This window comes from Myotis daubentonii, chromosome 13 (assembly GCF_963259705.1).
Source record: "Myotis daubentonii chromosome 13, mMyoDau2.1, whole genome shotgun sequence".
Taxonomy (NCBI): Eukaryota; Metazoa; Chordata; class Mammalia; order Chiroptera; family Vespertilionidae; genus Myotis; species Myotis daubentonii.
This window is the reverse complement of record NC_081852.1, coordinates 59148847-59170277: the sequence shown is the minus strand read 5'-3', so window position 1 is coordinate 59170277 and position 21431 is coordinate 59148847. Positions and strand designations below refer to the sequence as shown.

Genomic DNA, 21431 nt, shown 5'->3' with positions numbered 1-21431 from the left:
GTCGGCTGCCTGTCCCCTGCTGTCCCCAGGCTGCGTCTGCATGTCTGAATTCCCACGACGACCATCTACATCTGTCCCCGTGAGGTGACTGACATTCCGTACACGTCCAGGTCCTTGCCCTCCTCAAGGCTGTTTGAACACCTGACGTGCGTGTCATGGAGCGTGTGGGTCCCAGGGCAGGGAGGGGGTGTTTCCCGAGGCTGTGCTCATCTCTCTGCAGGGCTGTGTGCGAACACATGCGGGTGGGCGGGCGGGCAATGTGTACACATGTATGATGCCTGTCTGCACGTGTGAGGTGTGGCTGGAGGATGTGTGTGGGTGTGTGACCGCATGTGGGCCCTGGGGGCGGGGCTGCTGCCTGTGGTGTGGGTTGTGGGAGGGCTGTGTCTGGGGTGGGGGTGGTGGGCGGTGAGGCGTGTCTGTGTGTTTGCAGAGGCTGGCAGGGGGGACACCCGGGGGCAGGACAGGAGCGAGGACACCCGTGACGTGCTTTCCTTGAGGGGCACCCCAAGTGGCTGCACACCCCCAGTGTGGGCGTCCCCACGGGAGAGGCAGGGGGCCACGGGGCCGGGGCCAGGAGGAAGCCCTACGGGGCCAACGGGGGCTGGTGACAGGGAGGAAAGCTAGTAGGGTGGGGTCGGGGGGGGCAGGGAGAGGGGGATGAGCGGCAGCGCGAGGACCCGAGGATGGAGAAGGGCCTGTGCAGGGACGCGGCCGGGCTGGCGGCCGGCACAGGGCACCTGGCACCAGCGCCCGGCATGGGCCTGCAGGAGCCTCCGGGGACAGCTCCCCCCACCGGCGGGACCGGCGGCCAGCGCTCACCTCTTTATCTTCCCCCGCTCCAGCTTTATGTCCACACAGTTCTCTTTGTAGCCACAGTTGACAAACTTCTCCTCAATTTCCAACAATTGATCATACAGCTCGCTCAGCAAAAACGGGAATTCAGACGATTCGCTGCCCATCGACTCCTGGGCGACTCGTATCCGGAGGTTCAAGCTCCTGTGGGGGCGGGAGGGGCACCCCACTCTCGGTCCCGCTGACACCGGCCAAGGGGACATGGCCGAGGGGACACGCCAATGGGTCTGGGACGCAGCGGCCGTCCCCGTGGAGCCACCAGGGCCTCCACCTTTCACCCCCGATGCCGGAAGGAGCAGAAGGAGCAGAAGCCGCACTCTTCAGTCACAGGACAGTGCAGCTGGAGCGCCCCCGCCCCAGGTGTCCGTCAGGAAAATCAGAGCTACGCTGGCGTGCGGTGCGCGTGCCCAGGCAGGAGGCAGGAGGCGTGTGGACTAAGTGGGGGACGCGGGGTGGGAACGAGGAGCACCCCAGCAGCCTCTCGCCAACACAGAACGAGAACTGGACAAAGAAGAGGCAGAAAATAGGGGAATCCAAAATGGACAAAATCCCTGCTGCTTTGGCCAATGGCGCAAAAGCGGCTTCTTCGAAACAGTCAGATGCACGGGATTCTGCCATTCTGAGGCCGAGGAGGAGGCGGACAGACCCCAGGGGCGGCCAGGGTAGAGGGTATAAGAGAGGCTGTGAGCATCTCCGCCACCAGACCACCAGGATAAGGGCTCAAACACCAGCCCAGAGTCTGAGAGACGAACAGTGAGGGGGGAAGAGCGCTGCTGTTCAAAGCTCTGTCCCCGAGCAAAGCCCAGGCGGGTGGAGAAAGCCGGGTGCTGTCTCCGGGGACGGACAGGGGGCTCTGAACACCAGCCAGAGCAGAGGAGGGGAGGCGGCTGCGCCCCAACCCAGCACAGCCCTGCCATGGATGGAGGAGCACCTCCACCCCCACCCCAGCTGGTGGTGCCCGGCCCTCCACCCATGAGAGGCCCCAGGAAGCCCACCCGTGCTCGGGGGCAAGGAGGGCCGTTCCCCGAGAAGTCAGGAACGTGACGAGGCCACCTGTGTCTTTGGAAGGAAATACACGCTGCTCCGAGGGGCCCACAGCCCGAGTGGCCGTGAAGGAAGGCGCATGGTTCCTCAGAGGAGTGAGGGGTGCACAGCTGCTGGGGGGGGGGTGACTGCGTGGCCCCCGGTGCGAGTCCCTGACCTCCACCTGGCAGTGAGCACGCTTCCCACAGGAGCTACCTGGCCTCCAGGTCTGTGGTCATGAATTCCAGGACGGGCGCGCGGTTGGGTCGTTGTTTCTTGAGCACCTTGAAGACCTCGATGAGCCTCTGGAACAGCTGGCAGGCCTGGGAGGTGAGGGCGGGGGGAGGCGGGGCGCACACGGGCGTCAGCGGGGCTCCAGCCCATGGCCCTCCCTGCCGAGCACGGCGCTGGCCTCTCCTCACCATCACTTCTTTCCCTTCCTTTTCCGTGGACAAGAGCGTGTCTGCCAGAGTCAGCGTGGACTGGTACCAGAACTCCTCGCCGCCGCCCAGGCGCTGCGCAAGCTCAATCATCTTCCTGGCTTGGCCGTAGTTTTTCTCCTTGTTGGCCAACTGGGCCAGCAGCTGCAGGCATTTGGCTTCTGCACAAGGATCCTTAAGCTCCTAAGAAAAGACAAACACATATGGAGACAGGATGGGGGAGTGAGCAAGAGAGACTGAGATAGAGACAGAGATAGAGAGACAGAGACAGACAGAGACAGAGGTGGAGCGACAGAAAGGGGGACAGACAGGAGGGCAGCGGCTCTGGGCAGCAGGCCTTGCCACACCTGCGTCCCGCACTGGGCGCCGCTCCAGCCCTAAGGCACCTGTACACTTGCCCCAGCACAGGGCGGGAGCCTGTTGTGCTAAAACCCACCTGCAGGACTCTGGACCGAGGTCAGAGCCCCGGGAAGCCCCCCTTCGGCAGCGGCTCCAGCACCCTCCAGCCATCCTGGGGCACAGCTGAAGGGCTCCCCCGGGGCCTCGGCCCCCAGGCTGGGAGTCTCTATCCTGATGCTGGCCCAGGGCTGCCTCTGTCTTCTGTGCACCGCACATGTCAGGGGGTGTGGGGCGGGAGGGTGGGGCGGGGCCTCGCTGGCCTCTGGACTGAGCCCAGGCTTTGAGGCAGGGAGGAGCCCGGTGGCTGGGCCTGGAGAGAGCAGCCAGCAGGCAGCTCAGAGGCTGACACAGGGAGGCGTGATGGGCTCAAACCTCCCATCCCAAGAGCCACAGCCCCCGAGGGGCCAGCGCAGGCTCGGGTGCGACTGTGGTGGGACAGGGCTGGAGTGGGGAGCGCGGAGGCGGGCACAGAGAGGAGGTGGGTGTGGAGGCTGGGCACCTGCTCGGAAAGCAGGGACAGCGCCGGAAGCTGGTGGGTGCAGCTGGAGGGACCGGTGACAGCTGGGCTGCTGTGAGGACACAGGGTGGGAGCAGGCGCAGCCTTCCCCAGGAGAGCATGGGGACAGGACCCAGTCCCTGCAGACACCCGTGGAAGAGCCAGAGGAGGGCAGAGCCCCAGACTCTCAGACAAGAGTGGCTGATTGACAGGGTGGCCTGGGGAAGAGGCTGAGACAGAGCAGCCGAGAGATACCTGCCCACACCTGTCCCCAAAGCCTGAGGCCTGCCCAAACCTGTCCCCATGCCTGAGGCCTGCACACACCTGTCCCCAATGCCTGAGGCCTGCCCACACCTGTCCCCGTGCCTGAGGCCTGCACACACCTGTCCCCGTGCCTGAGGCCTGCACACACCTGTCCCCGTGCCTGAGGCCTGCACACACCTGTCCCCGTGCCTGAGGCCTGCACACACCTGTCCCCGTGCCTGAGGCCTGCACACACCTGTCCCCAATGCCTGAGGCCTGCACACACCTGTCCCCGTGCCTGAGGCCTGCACACACCTGTCCCCATGCCTGAGGCCTGCACACACCTGTCCCCGTGCCTGAGGCCTGCACACACCTGTCCCCAATGCCTGAGGCCTGCACACACCTGTCCCCAATGCCTGAGGCCTGCACACACCTGTCCCTGTGCCTGAGGCCTGCACACACCTGTCCCCGTGCCTGAGGCCTGCACACACCTGTCCCCAATGCCTGAGGCCTGCACACACCTGTCCCCAATGCCTGAGGCCTGCACACACCTGTCCCAAATGCCTGAGGCCTGCACACACCTGTCCCCATGCCTGAGGCCTGCACACACCTGTCCCCGTGCCTGAGGCCTGCACACACCTGCCCCCAATGCCTGAGGCCTGCACACACCTGTCCCCAATGCCTGAGGCCTGCACACACCTGTCCCCGTGCCTGAGGCCTGCACACACCTGTCCCCGTGCCTGAGGCCTGCACACACCTGTCCCCGTGCCTGAGGCCTGCACACACCTGTCCCCGTGCCTGAGGCCTGCACACACCTGTCCCCGTGCCTGAGGCCTGCACACACCTGTCCCCGTGCCTGAGGCCTGCACACACCTGTCCCCGTGCCTGAAACTGAGATCAGAATGTCCTGAGGCTTTGCTGGTGCCACTGAGTCTTTCCACGTTTATTAGGGACTTTCCTCTCTCTGGAGTTCTTCACAAGTGACCCTCCCAGGGAATACACTTCTGTCTGCAGCATGGAGAGCACCTGACGCTGGCAGGAGGGATGCACACCTGGGCCTCCACTCCGTCCTGGATTTTCCCCCAGGGCATCCCCTCGTGGGAGACACAGCCCAGGAGGAAAGCAAGGGCCCAGCTGGAGAACGAGACCCCAGAGCGGCCACAGACACCTGCACTGGGACAGGTGTGTGCAGGCCTCAGGCACTGGGACAGGTGTGTGCAGGCCTCAGGCACGGGGACAGGTGTGTGCAGGCCTCAGGCACGGGGACAGGTGTGTGCAGGTCTCAGGCACGGGGACAGGTGTGTGCAGGTCTCAGGCTGACCTCCAACGAGTGAGAACGAGTTCATGGGGGGCAGGGAGGTGGCTGGCCCGTCTGCCCTGGAGGAAGGACAGAAAGGGACCCTCCAGGTCCTCACCCTCACCCCGCACGCACCACTGAGATGCCCAAAAGGACAGAACGGGACCCTGCAATGCAAGAAAGGACCCAGGGCAGCGTGGGAGCAGGCCCTGCAGGAAACTGGGCCATGGGTGAGGCACGACCAGGAAAGTAGACAAGGGCATGAAAGGCACTTTCCACAGAGAAGCACATGCGTGTTCTAGACCCGGAAAACCCCAAACTCGCTTCCAGACAGCCAGGCGCTGCCCCAGCGGTGGGTGCGGGCGGCCCTACCTGGAAGGCCTGCTGCGCCTCGGACAGGAGCAGCCGCGCGGGCTGGTAGGAATCCATGTCAAGCAGAACTTCCGCTTTGAGGGTCCACAGGAGGGGAAAGGACGTGCCTTCCAGGCCTCGCCCCGTCTCTCCGTTCATCTTCAGAATCTGTAACACACCGAGGCCGGCTCTGCCTCTGATGTCCAGGTCTGTGCCCGTCGCCCGAAGCCCAGCTTTCCTCCTGGGCACCTGTCTCTTCTCACCCAACCAAGCCACCCCCAGCTGCCTGAGCCGGGTCCGGGGCCGGCCCTCCTCCCGCCCGTGCTCCGGGCCCCCTCTCCTGGCCCAGGCAGCACCCTGACCGGCGTGGGGCAGGTCGCTGAGCTCAGCAATTCAGCATGACCACAAGGGGCCCTCCGTCTCCTGGTGCAGGTCCCACACAGCCCGTCCCCAGCAGGAGCCTGCACACCCCAGGTCCTGTCTGGCGTCTTCCCACCAAGTCTCCACTGTGGTGGCTGTGAGTGCTTTCCTAATGGGCCAGCCCACGGGAGGGGAGCCCACGGAGCAGAGGGAGCGCAGGAAGTGGTCAGACCCACAGACGCTCTCTGGCTGCGAGGGCCCCGCCCTTCCCAGGCCCGTGCTCTGCACCCCTCAGTCTGCACCCCTCAGTGCCACCCAGGCTGTCTTCTCTGAATCGCTGCTCGGGCCCTACTGGGCCCTTTCTAGGTTGGTCTGTAGTCTCGTCTTCCCCGGGGACCAGCAGGGCCATGGAGGGGACACACGCCATCCGCCCTGGAGTTCCCAGGGCACCGCCGCACAGGGCTTTGGGCGCGGCGCAGTGGAGACAGGCACCGGGTCGGCTGCAGCCCTGTCGCCCCGAGGGCCCCCTCGCTGGGCAGGGCAGAGCCCGGCTACCTGGTCCTTCGCCACGAGGGGCCGTATCTCCCCTGGCGGCCCGGCAGGCAGGGGCTCGGTCAGCGTCTGCAGGCTTTCTTCCAGCAACGGCTCCCTGGTCTTCTCCTTCCTCAGGGCAATCTCCTTTCTGCAGCTAACGTGAGTGAAGCGGGCAACATGCTGAAGAACGTTGTTTCACCGGCAACCAAAGATTTTTAAAATCCCCACGATCGGGCAGCACCGCACAGGACTCCAAACCCACGCTTCTCGCCCATTCTCTCTCCCACTCCAGGCTCATGCATCCAGCGGTGCATCTGCCTCCTGCCCTGGACGCCCAGACAGAGCTCTGCCCGCCAAGACGGGCCAGGCTCCTGTCGGGCCCCCTCCCCCGCATGCCCTCCACATGCCCGCTGCCCTCGCCTTCGCCTTTGCCGCTGCACCCAGACCCGTGAACGTTCTGGGTCCCTGGTCTCCCCTCCCCTCGCACCGTCACAGCCTGGGAGATGCCCGTGCACAGGAGGGTCAGTAAGTAAGAAGCTGCACCCCAGCAGAGCACCCCAGACCCTGATCCCCGGAGCTCTGTACCCCTGGTTCCTCCCAACACCCACTGTCCAGCGTGCTAGGCGGTGGGGGCCGGGGTGTGGAGGGATACAGGGCGCTGCGGCCACGGGCTCCTTCCTCCTCGCGAAGGGGCCATGCTGAGCTGGGCAGCAGGGCGCACCTGGACTGCTCCGAGTCCCCGATGTAGACCTGCCCCACCGCGTCCTCGTGCAGGGCAGCTGCTTCTCTCAGCTTCAGGTCGGAGCAGACCAGGGCGAGCCTGGGGAGGGGACACAGCAGGCCTGTCGGGCTGCACTGCACTCCGTGCACTCGAGAAAGAAACGCACAACTGGATGGTATTTTCAATAATTTTTCAAGCTAAACAACATTACCAGGGAAAAGGAAGAGGCGGCTCTATCCAATTCCAGTTAGAGAAAAACTGACACCTTCGTTCGTATCTTTGACTAAATGCAGGTCCCCAATATTGGGGCCGCCTTGTCCGAGGTGCAGACCAGGCACATGGCGGCGCCCTGACCACCCATCACCGCCATGCGCTGCTTTAGTTCTTATGAAAAACAGCTGAAAACACTGTCATGGAAGCACAGGTGACACGCAATATTACAGCAGTTTCAGGGACGACATGGTGGTTTGACACTGATGTTCCTTACGATGTGATCCCCTCCCTAAGTCACAACCAACCGTCTGTCACTATGCAAAGTGGCTGTTTATTTTTATTTTTGTTAATCCTTACCTGAGGATATTTTTTCCACTGATTTCTAGAGAGTAGAAGGAGGGGAGGAGGGGGAGAGAAGGAGGGAGGGAGAGAGAGAGAGAGAGAGAGAGAGAGAGAGAGAGAGAAACATTGAAACATTGATGTAAGAGAGACATCGTTTGGTTGCCTCCCACACACGGCCTGACCAGGGCCTGGGATTGAACCTGCAACCCATGTACGTGCCCCTGACCAGGAATCGAACCCAAGACCCCTCGGTGGGAGGACTGATGCTCTAACCACTGAGCACACCAGCCAGGGCAGTTGCTGTTTATTTTGAAAGGATTTGAAGCCCGCAGAGAAGTCGCACAAACCCTACAAAGATCTCCCCGGAAGGGAAGCGGGGATACCGACCGGAGGTGGTAGAGATCTTTGAGGCTCTTGCTGTCCACCACGCAAGCTGAAATCAGGACACCCAACTGCAGGACCGGGATCGTGAGCTCATGGAGGGACATCTTCTGCAGGGCCTTGACCAGATGGTCCAGAAAATACAAAGTGTACGTCTGCACAAACACACAGCAAACGTGGACGGTCAAGGGGGAGGCAGGCTGGCCCGCTCGCCCACGGGGTCTTTCTCCGGAGAACGCTGTCCTCCTCGGTGCCACGCACCGTGCCTGGCACACAGCGGCTGTCCCACGAGTGCTTGCTCAATGAGTGAACGAATGGCCTCCTCCCTCCTCCCCTCCTGCATGAATAGCTCCCATTTTGTCGTGTGCAATGACCTATACTTACCACACGCGCAAGTACAGTTAAAGATTCTCACAAGAAACAATCCATTTATGAATTTATTCAAATTAATGTTTTTGTTTCATTTATTTTTCCACTAAAAACTACCAATCCATTAAAAGCAAAATTTTTTTAAAAAAAGAATTTCTTTATGGACACACACAACTAATACTTCTTATAATGTTGCACTAGATTTGATAAAAAATAATTCATCTTCAGTGGAAAATTAGAAAAGTTGGATGAACTATTTTAAAAACCTACTTAAAAGCACTGAAAGCGTGAACATCACTGAGAAAACTTACTGGGCCAGGACCTGGAAGGAGGCAGGTATTTGGGGACCCTGACATGTTGGGGTGCACTTGCCATGGGCTGTCTGCTGCTGGAAGAGGCAGCCAAGAGGCTGAATGTTGTCTCTGACTTTGTTTGTGGGGTTGAGGGCCCCCGAAAGCTCAGTGCCAGGTTGGGTCCCCGCAGGGCTGCACCGCACGGCTAGGGGTGTGGAGGAGTGCAGCCCTCTGGGGGCGCCACCCCAGCCCAGTGGCCTTGGGTGGCCCGGAGAGACTGATAGTGGATGACGCCCAGTGAGGCCGGTGGAGAACGAGGGGTGGGAGAGACACGGATATCTCACAGACCCCCCACACACCAAGAGATCATAAAAGGGCGTTAAGAACAACACGAAGCCAAAATTAAATTTTTTTATATTAAATGGAAACATCCAAGAAAAACGCAACCCACAAACATCATTACAAGAATAGAACTCTGAGGACTTCTTGACTATTGAGTGAATTGGATCCATCATTTTAAATCTTCCCACATAGAAGCTCCGGGCCCAGAAGGCCCACCCAGAAGTCCGTCCAAACCAGTGGGGCGAGAGCTCGGGGGTGAGAGTACGGCAAAGATGCCCGCGCTGCCCTCCACCTGAGCCTCCACGCGTCACAGCCAGATCTCATGGGGCTTCCGTGGAATCGGAGCAGCCGACTCGGGAACCAAGGGCCACGCTCCCCACCGGCACACACGGGGTGTGAGCTCAGCATCCAGACCCTGCGACGGCGGCATGTGTGGCCGGCCATTCGCCTCCTGACAAACGAGGCACCTCAAGACGGGGACACGGCTCTTCCCCAGACCCACACACACCAGCTTCAAGTGGATTGCAGGCCCAGCCGATGTGGGTCAGTGGTTAGGCATTGACCTATGAACCACCAGAAGGTCACGGTGCGATTCCCGGTCAGGGCACGTGCCTGGGTTGCAGGCTCAATCCCCAGTAGGGGGCGTGCAGGAGGGAGCCGATCAATGAGTCTCTCTCATCGTTGATGTTTCTGTCTCTCTCTCCCTCTCCCTTCCTCTCTGAAACCAACACAAATATATTTAAAAAATAAATAAATAAATAAAATGTGGGCAATGGACTGGACAGGGGGCCACACAGAGGACACCGTGGCCACAGACATTGCGAGGTGCCAGGCCTCGCTGGAGCCACCTGCGCAGCCGCCACACGCCCACCCTAGGGCCACAGCTGAGAAGGGGAGCCACAGTCGGGTGAGGATGTGGCAGCAGGAGCTCTTGCCCCCTGAGGGGTGTCACTGACACAGCCACTGTGGGAGGCACTCGGCGATGCCCATTGAGGTTGGAGGCACACATGCCCCGCAACCCGCAAACCCTGCTGGTGGGCGTGCCCTCCAAACCCGTGGGCACCGACTCCCACAGCGGCCTCACCTGAGGAAGCCACCCCTGAAACCACCCAAATGTCCGTCCACAGTGGGAAGGACACGGGGATTGTGGTCCAGGCGGGCAATGGAGTGCTCCAAGCAGCCAACCAACCAGAGCCACAAGGAAGCCAGCCCCCAGGCCTGCCCCCACATGACCCCCAAGATCACACACGGGGGGACTCCACTTTTTAAAGCACAAGAAACATGCAGAATCACATTGGGCTGAACAAGGCCCCCAAAGTCTCCAGGTGTGTCTCCCCTCCGCCCCCGGGACCTGTGCGTGTGACTTCACGCGGCAAAAGGGCTGTGGGGGTCTGATCAGACACAGGTCCCAAGGAGGGAGATCATCCGGATGTAGTCACACAGGTCCTCACACGGGTCCTCAGAGGCAACACTCCCCGAGACCAGCCCCTCCACGCGCTTCTCCCCCGGGCACGGTTCACGCCAAACCCCGGCTGCGCTGAGTCAGCAGCCGTGATGGCAGGAGTGCAGGCGGCAGCGTGCCCCCCGGGCTGGGACGGCTCCTTGGTTTACCCACCGGCCTCTGGATGCTGGATGTGTTCACGGTAAAGTTGCTCCTGTCCTGTCGGAAGAAAGCCATCACCTCTTCGGGGCAGAAGTAGGAAGCCCACGCCTCCACGCTCGCGGGGGGCTCTTCCACCTCTTTGCCGGAAAGCGGGATTTGAATCTGTGAAGCGGGCACACAGGGTTTGCTTTACGAAGTGGAGTTGAAAGTCCAGTGGGAGTGTGGGCAGACACCCAAAACTCGACGGGACGTCCGTCCCTCCTGGGAGAGCGGGGCTTAGGCTCTCTGCCCCGTGCACTGTGACCGGTGCCATCACACACCCTCGTCCGTAAACGCTGGCGCCCGAGCACAGGCGAGAGCCCGGCTCTGTGGGGCAGAGCGGCCCGGACAATGGCAGGCGGGTGGCAGGAGCACGGCCATGTGGACAGGCAGACGCTCAGGTGAGAGGTCGGGGGTGGGGGGGGGAGGCGGGGACAGCCCCCTGCGATGGGAAAGTCACTGCCCCTCCCACCCACAACCAGGTCCCAGAGGTGCCTGGGGAGCACCTTGCAGGGCCTTTGATCTGAGACTGCTCTGGTGTGGGGTAAACGCCAGGGAGAAGCCAGACACACACCCCTCCATACCCCATCTCCCATTGCGGCCCTAGCTCCCCGGGGGTCTGTGTGACAGAGAGATCACTGCCTCCATTTTGCAGAAGAGGAAACTGAGGCACAGACACACTCATCGGGCCCACAGCCTGGGGCGCTGAGCTGTGTCCGCGGGGGGGGGGGGGGCGGGGGGGCGGCTGTGCTGCCTGCGCCTCTGAGAAACCGCTACCTGCTTCGGGTCTTTGCTCTTCTCTCGGTCCTTGTCCTTGACCTTCTCCTTCTCTTTTTTAAGCAACAGATTGGAACTAGCTGTTGCTAGGATTTTACTTTCTGAGAACGACTTTCCTGCTGTTAATAAAGAAACCTGGGGGAATGAAATAAAAATTGGCAACATTAAGATCAGACACCCGTTCCCACCTTCCTCCCGGACGCTCAGGTCCGAGGGGCGGTCAGCCTGCGGGCCCGGCCGGTGAGCCGGGTGCAGGGGCGGCCACAGCGTCCCCGGGGGACACGGGGTGAGGGCGACCCTCGAGGAGGCGTTACAGTGCCTGAGCCTCCTGTCCATGAACCACACCAGGGTGCCCCAAAGGGTCCCACAGAATCCTGGGCAGGACGGGGTCTGGGGCAAACCTGCCCTCGGAAGCCAGGCCTGTCTGGACAGAGCTGCCCTGCTGGGGGCGCTGCCGCAGGAGGTCCCCAAGAACACAAGGCCGCCCAGAGCTGCCGGGAAGGGGGCTGTACAGAGGTGGGCGGAAGGGGTGCGCGGGTGGGGGAAGATTCTGGAAGCCCAGCAACAGGGGTTGGTGATGGTCTGAACGACACAGGCTTCAGCGGACTGCCCACTACCCACAGCAGCGTGGGTGACCCTGGGGGGGGGGTGTTCAGAGAGGAGGGGCCGACTGGAGGACGCAGCACTGACGAGTGAAGCGGACAGGGACAGGGCTTCAGGGAGACACGCTGCGCACGTCTTGGTCTTTTTAAAAAAAAAATATATATATATATATATATATATATATAACTTTATTGATTTGAGGAGAGGAAGGGAGAGGGTGAGAGAGATAGAAACATCAATGATGAGAGAGAATCATGGATCGGCTGCCTCCTGCACACCCCCCAGTGGGGATTGAGCCCGAAACCTGGGCATGTGCCCCTGACTGGAACCAACCCCAGGACCCTGACGCTCTATCCACTGAGCCACACCAGCTAAGGCACATCCTGGGCTTTAGAGAATCTTTGGAAGCAGCAAAACTGAGCCCCAGCCCGGTCCCCGGAGGAGCGGCGCCCCGCCCAGCGCGGCGGCCGGGCCCACCTGCCAGATGTGCCGGAGGAAGGAGTAGGCCATGAGGCAGTAGTCCTGGTAGCCGGCGGCGCCCGGGGTGCCCAGCAGGGCCAGCAGGATGTGGGCGCGGGCCAGCGCCTCCAGCTGCCGCACGTTCCGCAGCTTCTCCAGGAAGACCGTCCCCAAGTGCTCAGACCCGCTCTCCGGGGCCTCCTGCGTGAACGGGGGCTCTCCTGGAAGAGAGGGCGCCCCGACTTGGTGTCCGCAGCCGTGGCCACTTCCTCTCCGCCCTTCCCCCGGGCCCCAGGGGTCAGAGGACTGAGTCCTCTTCCAGAGGGGGCGCCCCGCCCTCGCCGGTGGGGCTCCGAGGATAGAGAGTCGGCCTGTGGACCGAAGGGTCCTGGGTGCCATGCTGGTCAGGCTGCAGGCTCCTCCCTGGCCCAGGCCCTGATCGGGGCTCGTGCAGGAGGCAACCGATGGATGGGTTTCTCTCACATCGATGTTTCTCTCTGTCTTTCCTCTCTCTTCCACTCTCTCTAAAAAATCAATGGGAAAATATCCTCAGGTGAGAATAAAAACAAGCAAACAAACAAACAAACAAAAAATAGAAGGTGCGCCCACCATGCAGGGCCCAGGGCTGCTCCCCTGAAGGGAGACAGCAGGCCTGACATCTGGGGTGCCGTGGCCATGGCCAGGCTGCGAGGAGACACGGGTCCCAGGCCCAGGGTAGGGGGTTGGGAGCGATGGACCTTCCCCTCCGCGGGTCACCCTAGTTGGTCTGAGCTCCACATGCTTCTAGTGCAGACAGGGGGCCGCCCTTTTCCAGGGCCCCCGAATCTGCAGGCCAGGATGGAGGCCGTCTCAGTGCTGCAGCCCAGCCTGGGCCAGCATCATGCGGCCTGTCTGGGGGGGAGGGGGGTTGGGGGGGGCATTCCCCTTTTTGGTGTGAGAGCGCCCTCTTGCTGGAGCAGGACCCAGAACAGGAGCCCAGCAGCCTCGCTTCCCCCTCCGTCTGCTGCGCGTGGCCACTGTCCCTTTTGCGGGTTGCCTGTGGTGGCCCCGCGTAGCCACTGCTCACCTGCCCCAGGCCCTGGTCCTAAGAAGGCCCTCAGCCTTGCTGACAGCAGGGGCTCAGGACCAGCCTAGGTGGGGGAAGAGGGCTGTGGGGTGCGGGGGAGACGGGGGGGGGGGCGGGGGGGGTACGGGGAAGGAGGCCCGACCTGCCAGCGCCTTTGGAAACCCTGCAGGTGGCCCTGCTGAGCCCGTTAGAGCCCCATCTCCTCTCTCCAGCCCAACGGGCTCCTGGCACACATCATGCTCCCCACAGAGCAGGCTCCGGTGCTTGGGGGTCACCTCAGTCCCCCACACAGCCCAGGAGAGGCCGCTCTCCCACAGGAAGGGGGGCTGGTTTCCTCTGAAACGCTGCTCCCTCCATGACGGGTCCCCGGGGCAGGCCTGTGGGCATTTCGGGGAGTTCCGCAGTCCCTGGCCTCCCCCAGATCTGCCACGAGGAGCACCCGCAGTCTGTAAGCCCCTCCCCCAAGACTGTGGCCACAGTGAGGCTGCCCAGGTTTCCCACCCACCAGCACCCCGCTCGGCAAACCCCACCTCTGACCCCAAGCCAAACCCCTCTGCGGCCTCCACATACCTTGGGGGTGGCCTGGGGCTGGCTCCAGATCATGACCTTGATCACCGGAGGGCCTGCTCTCTGAGCCAGAGGGGACAGCGAGAGGGCCAGCGTGCCCAGGAGCCGTCCCTGGCCGCAGCGCCTCACCTGTGGGCTCAGGTGTGTCCCTGGAAGGTTTCATCCCCAGAAGGATGTCGATGGCCCAGTTCAGGTGGAAGGTCACGTCCTCGATGGGGAACTGCTGGTAATACAGCCACTCGCTGAACTCCATGATGTAGTCGACCTTGTGCCACGCGCTCTCCGGCTTCTTTGGGGTTAAACAGAAAAGGGGTGGCGACGCTGCACCCCGCACTCGGCACCCTGATACGCACTGAGCCACAGTCTCGGGCACCGGCAGTTTCGTTGCTTCACTTTCTAGAAGCAAATGGTCCGTTTTCACCCTGTAGTCATCCCAGCGAGACTCCTCCACTGGGACTCACCTGGCCGTCCAGGCTCATCACGACCTCTCAGCCCTGGGCCAGGGGTCCGTGTTCATGTGCAGCAAGTAGCAAGACTAGAGGTTGGCAAGGCCTCCGCAGGCCTCCGCTCCCTGAGGACACCCGCAGCCCAGCCCAGTGCCCCCCAGACCCTGTGTGTCCCGCCAGCCCAGACCAGGTTGCTGGCCACGCCGGCCTCGACTGGCCCCTGGCATCCCTCTCCTCAGCCGGTCTCCTCCGGCACGGGCTGGAACGTGCCTGTGAGGCTTTATCCGGGTGGTTCTGTGGTGAACTGGGCTTTGGAGGGCAGAGAAGGTGCCCTGTCCAGCGTGCAGGGTCCCATCCAAGGCACAAATGGCCAGTAATGGCTGCACAACGGAATGAAGGCGCCAGCCAGCAGGTGGCGCCCTGGCCTCCCACTTACCTGGCCCGCCCTCACCCCCACACTCTTCATCCCACAGCTCACAGGTGGAGGGTGGGGCTGCCTGGGTTCTGAAGGTCGGGAAGGCAGCGGGGAGGGTGTGGAGCCGCAGGGGTTTGGGGAATGCTGGGCTCATGCAGGTGAGATGGAAGGAAGAGTGGAGGGGGCAGCGGGACATTCGAGGTCAGAGTGGAGGGAGGTTGATGAGCAGAATCAGCATAGAGGCACTGATTGAGGTCAGCGGGAGTGGGTACCCTGGGTAGGGAGGGCCCTGGGTAGGGAGAGGATGTGTGTGTATGTGGGGCGGGGAGGGGGGGCAGGAAAGGAGGCCCCAAACACAGGAGCAGGAGGTGGGGCCCTGGGTAGGGAGGGGTGTGGCAGCCAAGGGGAGGAAGTCCTCAGTGGGGAGGGCAGCCAGATGCCCCCAGGCAGTGACAGGCACACAGGCTCCTACACCAGCAACTTGTCCCCCCACCCTGGAGAGGGCAAGGAGAGACGGGACCGTCTGCTGCCCTTGACATGTGCATGAAGAACCGCTGTCACCCCTCACCCCATCCCCCCATCACCTCCAGGACGGCTCGGGGCCACACCTGCAAGGCCTGGATTGCGTTCTGATAGCAGGTCAACTCTCCGTAGACGTTCTTTGAGTTCAAGGCCAGGCGGTGCCACATGTGGGCCAAGTAATCTTCACTCTCATCTTTAAACTTCTGTATTTCCATTGTAAAATTCTGGCCAAGTTTGGCCTTCACGAGGACCATATGCTTGAAAATCAAGCTAAAGGAAATTGAAAGAGGAATTAATTCTGGAATCGAAGGACAAAAATGTAACTATGTATATAATTCACCCAACACAGACGTACTGGTCCGTTTCCCTACTTACAAAGATAAAACAAAACGGAACCTGAGTTACTTGGGCTTTTGGGTTGTGGTCGATTTTTTAAATTTATTATTTTAATTTATTATTTCTGGGTGGACATCGTGTTGTAAATCCCTACCCTTCTCATGATGGGTTCTTCATGGAGAAAAGTCATCAGAAAAGGGAGAGTGAGGGGGTCCGTGATGGAGGGGGGGGTGGGACTGCGAAGGCACTGGGGCTTCAGGAGGGGCTCCTGGCAGGGGGTCCAGGTCGGGGTGGGAGGGTGGGGCGCACTCACAGGCGGTGCGCGGTCCGAGGCAGTATCTGCACGGCCTCGTCCAGCACCTTCAGGCCGCCCTCCCAGTCCTCATGGTCGGCGTGGCAGTGGAACAGCAGCCCGTAGAGCGCGGCCCGCAGGGACAGGTCATCATCGGCCTCTGCAGGGACAGGGCTCAGGGCTGCAGGGGCCTGGGCTGGGACAGGTCCACACACACACACACACACACACACACACACACTGCCTCCTCCTGGAGGCCACGGGGTGGGGTGGGGGGGCGCGGATGGAGCCTCCCCTGGGGCTGAGCACAGCAGACCCCCTCCCCCCGCCACCGCCGCCACCGCGCCTCTGGATGGGTTACGGGAGCTCCTCCCTCAGCTGCCAACCGGGCACATTTCCCCAGCGCTGACTTTTTCATGTTACTCATGTTCTTTATTCTCAGTATTTAAAGTTCATGTATTTGAAATGGTGCCTCTTTGGCCACTTTAACGTTTAGGACATAATCTTTCCACAAAATTCTCTTGCTTTGCTCCATTCCACTTTCGGTTTTTCCCTAGAATTTGAATTCTAACTGCGACTCCATTTAGCCCGTGTGGTGCTTTGTCGCGGGCCACGCCGGCTGGCTCTCCACCAGGGCTCCTGCGTGACGCTGCCCGCCGCCCCCGAGGGCTGCCACCTGCATCCCTCTCTGCAGCACCGCCAGCCAGGTAACTGCTGGGGTTTAGGCTAACTCAGTGCTTAACTACGTGTGGTCACGTCCTGTTGGTTTTAAGTCAAGTTTGTGTCTCTAAATCGGGAGGGACCTCGGCTCTAACCCCAGCGTCACACCCTGAGCACACACGAGGCTCTTACACTAACAGGGGCGGCGAATTAGCAGATACTCGTCATTTCTTTCTTTAAACGTGGATTCTAAAATATGGTTTTCATTGTTCTAAGGTCGGTATTTTTTTAGGGAATGGCTCCACATGTTTATGGAACTTGAATCTGATTCATCCACCAGAATAACCCAGAGGCTCGCTGTCAGGGCAGCCTGGGCGGCCTGGATGGACCGTGTGGCCCCGGACAAGGGGACCATCAGGCCTGGGTGCCCTGGGCACAACGGGGGCCTCGCGAGGCCGTTCATGAGAAGCACTGGCAGTGCCTGTCACAGCCCCACGGCTGGCAGACGCCACCTGCGGTTCCCGCCACGGTCACGCTGGCTTTACAGAAGGGCCGGGGACTGAGGCACAGCGTCCTCCGGCCCCGCGTGCGGCGGCGGCGGCTGCGCACCTGGGAGGAAGGAGCCCTCGGAGGTGCCTCCGCTCTGCAGGTCCGCGGTCGGCCACTGGTGCAGGAGCTGCACGTCTCCTTTCTCCTGAAGCAGAACCGACGAGACATGCCCTTGAAAGCTGTCACTTATTCCCTCACCACTTTGTGCTTCGTCTGCCTCCGCATCGAGTGACGGAAACTGCAGCTAAATTTCTAAGACACTAAGTCACCCTTCGCCCATGAGAAAGGCCGTCCAGGGCAAGGTCAGCTGCGTAGGGGACACGCAGGCCTCCCCGGTCTACAGCTTCCTCAGTGACAGGGCATCCAAGTCACTCCTGTCCCTTTAAATCAGTGGGATCAAAGGACATTAGGGAAAAACAATGAGGCACAGCAAAAGCTCCAAATGTCTACACTAGACCCTTGGACCCTAAAGAACTAGAAAAAGAGCAAACTAAACCCAAAATAGCAGCAAGAAGGAAATAATAAAGATTAGAGCAGAGATCAAGAAAATGCAGAATAGAAAAACAAAAGAAAATAAAGGAAACCAAAAGTTGGCTCTTTGACAAACTTTTAGCTAGACTGACATGGGAAAAAAAGAAAAGACACAAACACTTAAAATCAGAAATGAAAGTGGGGACATTCCTATCAAGCCTGGAGAGACAAGACGGATTGCAACAGAGAGTCCTATGGCCAATTGTACGCCAACAAATTAGACAGCCTGGAAGAAATGGAAGAATCCTGAAAAGTATGTAAGTCACCTACGCTAACTCAAAAAGAAATAGAAAATCTCAACAAACTTCTAACAAGTAGGGATTGAATCAGCAATCAGAAACCTCCCAATAAAGTCCCGGAACAAAAGGCTTCGGAGGTGAACTCCACCAAACATTTAAATACTTGATGTCAATCCCCCTCAACTCGAAAAAATTAAAAAGGAAGAAACACTAACTCATTCATTCTATGCGACTAGGATTATTTTGAGAGCAAATCGAGATAAAGGAATCGCAAGAAAATTACAGACCAATACTCTTACGGATATAAATGCAAAAATCCTCAACAAGGTATTCGCAAATCAAATCCAAGGGCATAAGAAAAATATTATGCACCACAACCAAGTGGGATTTATCCCAGGAGCACAAGGCCCTTCAACATAAGAAGAACAATCAACGTGATACATCACAGTAACAGAAGGAAGGAGAAAGCCACGTGATCATCTCAACTGATGAAGAAAAGGCATTCGACAAAAGCCAATCTTTCATTACAAAATCTCAAAATCTCTCAGGGAACGAGGAGTAGTGGGAAACGCCCTCAACACCATGAGAGGCATTGAAAACAAGCCCACCGAAAGCACCGTCCTCTGTGGTGAGAGGCTGAAACGTCCTCTCTGAGGTCAAGAACAAGACAAGAACGCCTGTGCTCGCACCGCTGCTGTTCCACATTGCACCGGAAATGCCAGCTGGGGCGACGAGACACGAAAAACAAATAAGCACATGGAAGATGCTCAATAGCATTCGTCGTTGAAGAAATTAAAATCAAAACCACAATGAGATACCACCTCACACCTACTCGAATGGCTACATTTTTTAGAATGGAAAACAACAAGTGTTGACTACGATGTGGAGACACTGGAACCCGTGAACACTGTTGGTGGGAATGGAAAACGGTGCAGCCGCTGTGGAAAACAGCCCAACAGTTCCTCCAGGGCTAAACACAGAACTACCAACACACCCCAGCAGTTCCATCCCTGGGTATAGACCCCAAGGAGCCGACAAGGAACTGTATCTGTGCACCCGTGTTCACAGCAGCGCTGTTCACACGGCCAGGAGATGGAAACAACCCATGTCCATCCGCAGAGGAGCAGATACACGACACGAGGTCTGCGTACCATGGAACACTGTCCGGCCACAACAAGGCTCCAACGTGCCGAACCTGGGCACACCGTGCTCACTGAGAGGAGGGTGAGGGTGAGGGCTAGGGCAGTTCCCTCCATCAAGGTGCTGGTGATAGGGTGCAGTGGGGGGATGTCAGTCAGGCCGAGACCTGCCCAGCCCTGGTGTGCATCTTGCCCAGCGGCCTCTGTGCTTTCCTCAGCTGATCCCAGGGTCCTGCCCCCTAGCCCCTCTCTCCTCTCCTAGGGAGCTTTCCAGGGAAGGGTCAGGGTCTCTCGGAGGGAGGGAGGGTGGAGAAGGGCAGTGGGGAAGGGAGGTCAGGACTAAGCCTTGAGCTCAGCCAGGGGCCACCGCCACTGGAGCAGCTCCGAGGGGTCTGCCTTTGCTTGGGAGCCCCGGCCGCCTCCTCTGGAGGCAGAGCCTGAGAGGCAGCCGCGGGACCCCGGCAGCCGGCCCTGGGGCACCTGGGGTTTGGTCTCCGTCTTGTTGATGATGTTGACGATCCTCTGAATGATGTGCCTGGCTTTCTTCCTGTTGGCCGCGGAGGACAGGAGCGGGAGCTGGGTGTTCCAGTAGTGCCGTGCGGCCAGCATCACCAGGGCGCTGCTCTGCGCCATGCCCCCAAACCTGAAAGGGAGGCCGGACCTAGCGGGCTGCGTGAGCTGCAGACGCGCAGGCACCCACCGACAGCTCCTGGGTCCTCGGGGGGCAGGGTGAGGCCGGGTGTCCGACCTGGCGCCTGTGCCCACGTCTGCAGGACATGCCCCTGGGGGTCCCAGCTGTGAATACCCTGCCTTGACCCCCCCACCCCCACCCTTGCCAGGGGGTCCGTGAGGGAGGGCCGGCCTCCGTGACAGTCCCGACTGCGTGTCATGCTCTTCATCTCAGGGCCCTCACGGCAGCTGCCCTTACCCAAACACAGCACGCACCCAGACCCACCACACACGCAATCCGCGCAGCCGCGCGCAGCATGGCGCACCTCACGCTCTCGAAGAAGGCCGTGCTGGCCGACAGGCGCAGCTGCTTCCGTCCCTTCAGGTTCTCCATGACGCTCCTGCCCTGGATGCAGGCACTGGCACTCAGCATTTCCGCCACCAGCTGAGCCTGGACCCTGCGGACAGAGATGCCTTAGCACACAGGCAGGCTGTGGGGGGCAGGGAGGGTGCAGAAAGGTGAGTGAGCCTGGGGTGCCTGGAGCAGCCTCCCCAAAGTCCCCGAGCCAGAAGTAACTGGCTGAGTGCAGGCTACCCAGAGAACCGCTGGACAGCATCAGCTGGCGTCTTGTTTAAAACATTTTTTCAATTTTGAGCGGACGCTTATTAAAGCTGGGGACAGTGAGACAAGGACGGCCTTCGCCTAGAAGCAGCAGCTGGACAGGGCATCTCTGACTCACTGAGGTCAGAGAAAAGGGGCCTCGGAACAAGGTCAGGGGTTTAGCCTGGGGTGAGCTAGTTGCAAGTCTCATGGGGACCTTTGAGTTTAGGGGACTCAGGCCTTGGGGGGACGGCGAAGGGAGGGACAGGTGCCCCGGGAGGGAGAACAGGCCAGCGTCAGCTGATGTCTTAAGTGACTAACGTGTGGGGTGCTGTGCACGGCAGCCGGTGAGCAGAGCAAGCCCCTCGGGGAGCCCCGGTGCACACGGGGGCTCAGTGCTGGGCAGCTCCCACTCAGCGAGATACGGAGAACATGCAATCCCGCTCCCTCGACGTTTGCTGGCCCGGCCAGCCAGACTGGGCCCACAGGACACCGCACACACTAAGACATCGTCCCCTGTCCAGGCTGGACTGATCACATGCCTGCACCTCAGCCCAGGAGGTACCGACTTGACTCTGAGAGACATACACTGGCCCCTGGGGACACTCCCTGCCTGGGCCGGGGCTCTGAAGCCAGGGAGCCGCCTGCAGGAGCAGGCAGGAGCCCAGTGGGGAGCTGCTGCTCTTGGTGGGTAGAGAATTCCAGATTGACAGGGTCCTGGTTGTTCCTGTTGAGCAGTCCGCAGGCCTGACCTTGTTCCCCTGTATGCAGTGTGTCTTTTCCCCTTCCAGCTCCTCTCCCAGGCTTCCCTCGGCCATTTGACCACAATGAAAGCAGGTGTGGCTTTCTTGGTGTTCATCCTACTTGCAGCTCATCGAAAATGCTGGATCTCTGGATTCAATTTCAAAACATTTCTGCTGCTACATTTCCTTGATTGATTTATTAATTTTGAGAGAGAGAGAGAGAGAGAGAGAGAGAGAGAGAGAGAGAGAGACAGAGACATCCATGTGTTGTCCCACTTATCGATGCCTTCACTGGCTGCTTCTTGTCTGTGCCCTGACGGGGTGCAACCTTGGCGTACCGGGAGGATGTTCTAACCACCTGAGCCACCCGGCCAGGGCTCGGCTGCCACATTTCCAAGCGGATGCATCTCTGCCTCCCTCTGCTGCCTCTGTCCCCCTGAGCTTCGGTTTTGTTCTTTAGGGTTCAATTTCAATAGCCTGCTGACCCTCATTCAAAGTGACATATCGCTTCTCCAG

General features: G+C 60.1%; 1 protein-coding gene across 1 annotated transcript in view; it reads right to left on the bottom strand.

The window, feature by feature from the left end:
• Nucleotides 1–21431, bottom strand: part of CFAP46 (cilia and flagella associated protein 46) — a 57560-nt gene that overhangs the window by 14885 nt on the left and 21244 nt on the right. Inside the window, exons 23-38 of the mRNA XM_059661993.1 lie at nucleotides 19898–20029; nucleotides 19383–19545; nucleotides 17054–17138; nucleotides 15806–15944; nucleotides 15243–15426; nucleotides 13903–14062; nucleotides 12159–12382; nucleotides 11079–11213; nucleotides 10275–10424; nucleotides 7662–7810; nucleotides 6720–6818; nucleotides 6020–6152; nucleotides 5126–5272; nucleotides 2301–2501; nucleotides 2095–2201; nucleotides 823–999 (exon numbers count right to left, since the gene is read on the bottom strand). Coding sequence (XP_059517976.1) covers nucleotides 823–999; nucleotides 2095–2201; nucleotides 2301–2501; nucleotides 5126–5272; nucleotides 6020–6152; nucleotides 6720–6818; nucleotides 7662–7810; nucleotides 10275–10424; nucleotides 11079–11213; nucleotides 12159–12382; nucleotides 13903–14062; nucleotides 15243–15426; nucleotides 15806–15944; nucleotides 17054–17138; nucleotides 19383–19545; nucleotides 19898–20029 — 2385 coding nt within the window. The remainder of the gene's footprint in view (nucleotides 1–822; nucleotides 1000–2094; nucleotides 2202–2300; nucleotides 2502–5125; nucleotides 5273–6019; nucleotides 6153–6719; nucleotides 6819–7661; nucleotides 7811–10274; nucleotides 10425–11078; nucleotides 11214–12158; nucleotides 12383–13902; nucleotides 14063–15242; nucleotides 15427–15805; nucleotides 15945–17053; nucleotides 17139–19382; nucleotides 19546–19897; nucleotides 20030–21431) is intronic.